Consider the following 805-nt stretch of genomic DNA (forward strand, 5'->3'; position numbering starts at 1 on the left):
ACAACTGTCCATCTCTCCCTCCCCACACACACCTGTCCATCCCTCCCCACACACAGCCGTCCATCCCTCCATCCCTCAATCTGTTGCTCTGGGGCTGGCCCTCTCCCAACATTCAGGGCTGGGATTTGCCCTCCCCCTGTTACCCTCTCCCAGTGGCCAGGCTCCCAGGGCAGACACCAAGGCCAGAGGCCATGGTCAGGGTCTCATGCTGAGCTCCTGCTCCCCAGCCTCAGCCCTGCGAGGCTCCCAGTTAGGGCAAGATGGGGGGTGGGGCTCTGGAGCTGGCTAGGTCCTGGGCTGGGCCAGTGGGGCCAAGGGAAGGGGCAAGTCCGTGTCCAGCCTCCTCCTCGCCTGGGGCTCTGAGCGGCCAGGGCACTGCTGAGCCACCTTCTCTCTCCTAGATGTTGGAGAAGGTGGGGGGCAGCCCCACTGGGAAAAGCACCTGCTCCTGCCTGGGCCTCTTCCGCACGCCGGCCATGAGACGCATCTCCTGCTGCCTCATGAGTGTCAGGTAAGGGCCCTCTGCCTGGCCAGCCTGCGGCTCAGAGCCTCCAGCACCAGGGAGTGAACCTCCCGCTCCGCGGAGGGGATGGACAGAGCCATACATCCACCACGGGATAAGGGTACCTATCGGGGCATGGCTAGATGGTGCTGGGTGGAGGGGTAGAGTTGGAACTGGATAGAAAGTCAGCTATGGTGATAGAAGAAAAGGAGAAGAGGATCCATGGGGAGAGGGAAGGATGGACAGATAGTCCAACGTCTAGGATTTAGTAATGAGGATGGATGGACACAGCTAAATCTCTGA

General features: G+C 61.2%; 1 protein-coding gene across 1 annotated transcript in view; it reads left to right on the plus strand.

Moving 5' to 3' along the window:
- The window catches only part of LOC112102328 (solute carrier family 22 member 6-like), a 20733-nt gene that overhangs the window by 6628 nt on the left and 13300 nt on the right, over positions 1-805 (plus strand). The window contains exon 6 of the mRNA XM_026650461.1: positions 402-511. Within this exon, the coding sequence (XP_026506246.1) occupies positions 402-511 (110 nt within the window). The remainder of the gene's footprint in view (positions 1-401; positions 512-805) is intronic.

Source organism: Terrapene carolina, unplaced genomic scaffold, assembly GCF_002925995.2.
Source record: "Terrapene carolina triunguis isolate 2854851 unplaced genomic scaffold, T_m_triunguis-2.0 Scaffold89, whole genome shotgun sequence".
NCBI lineage: Eukaryota > Metazoa > Chordata > Testudines > Emydidae > Terrapene > Terrapene triunguis.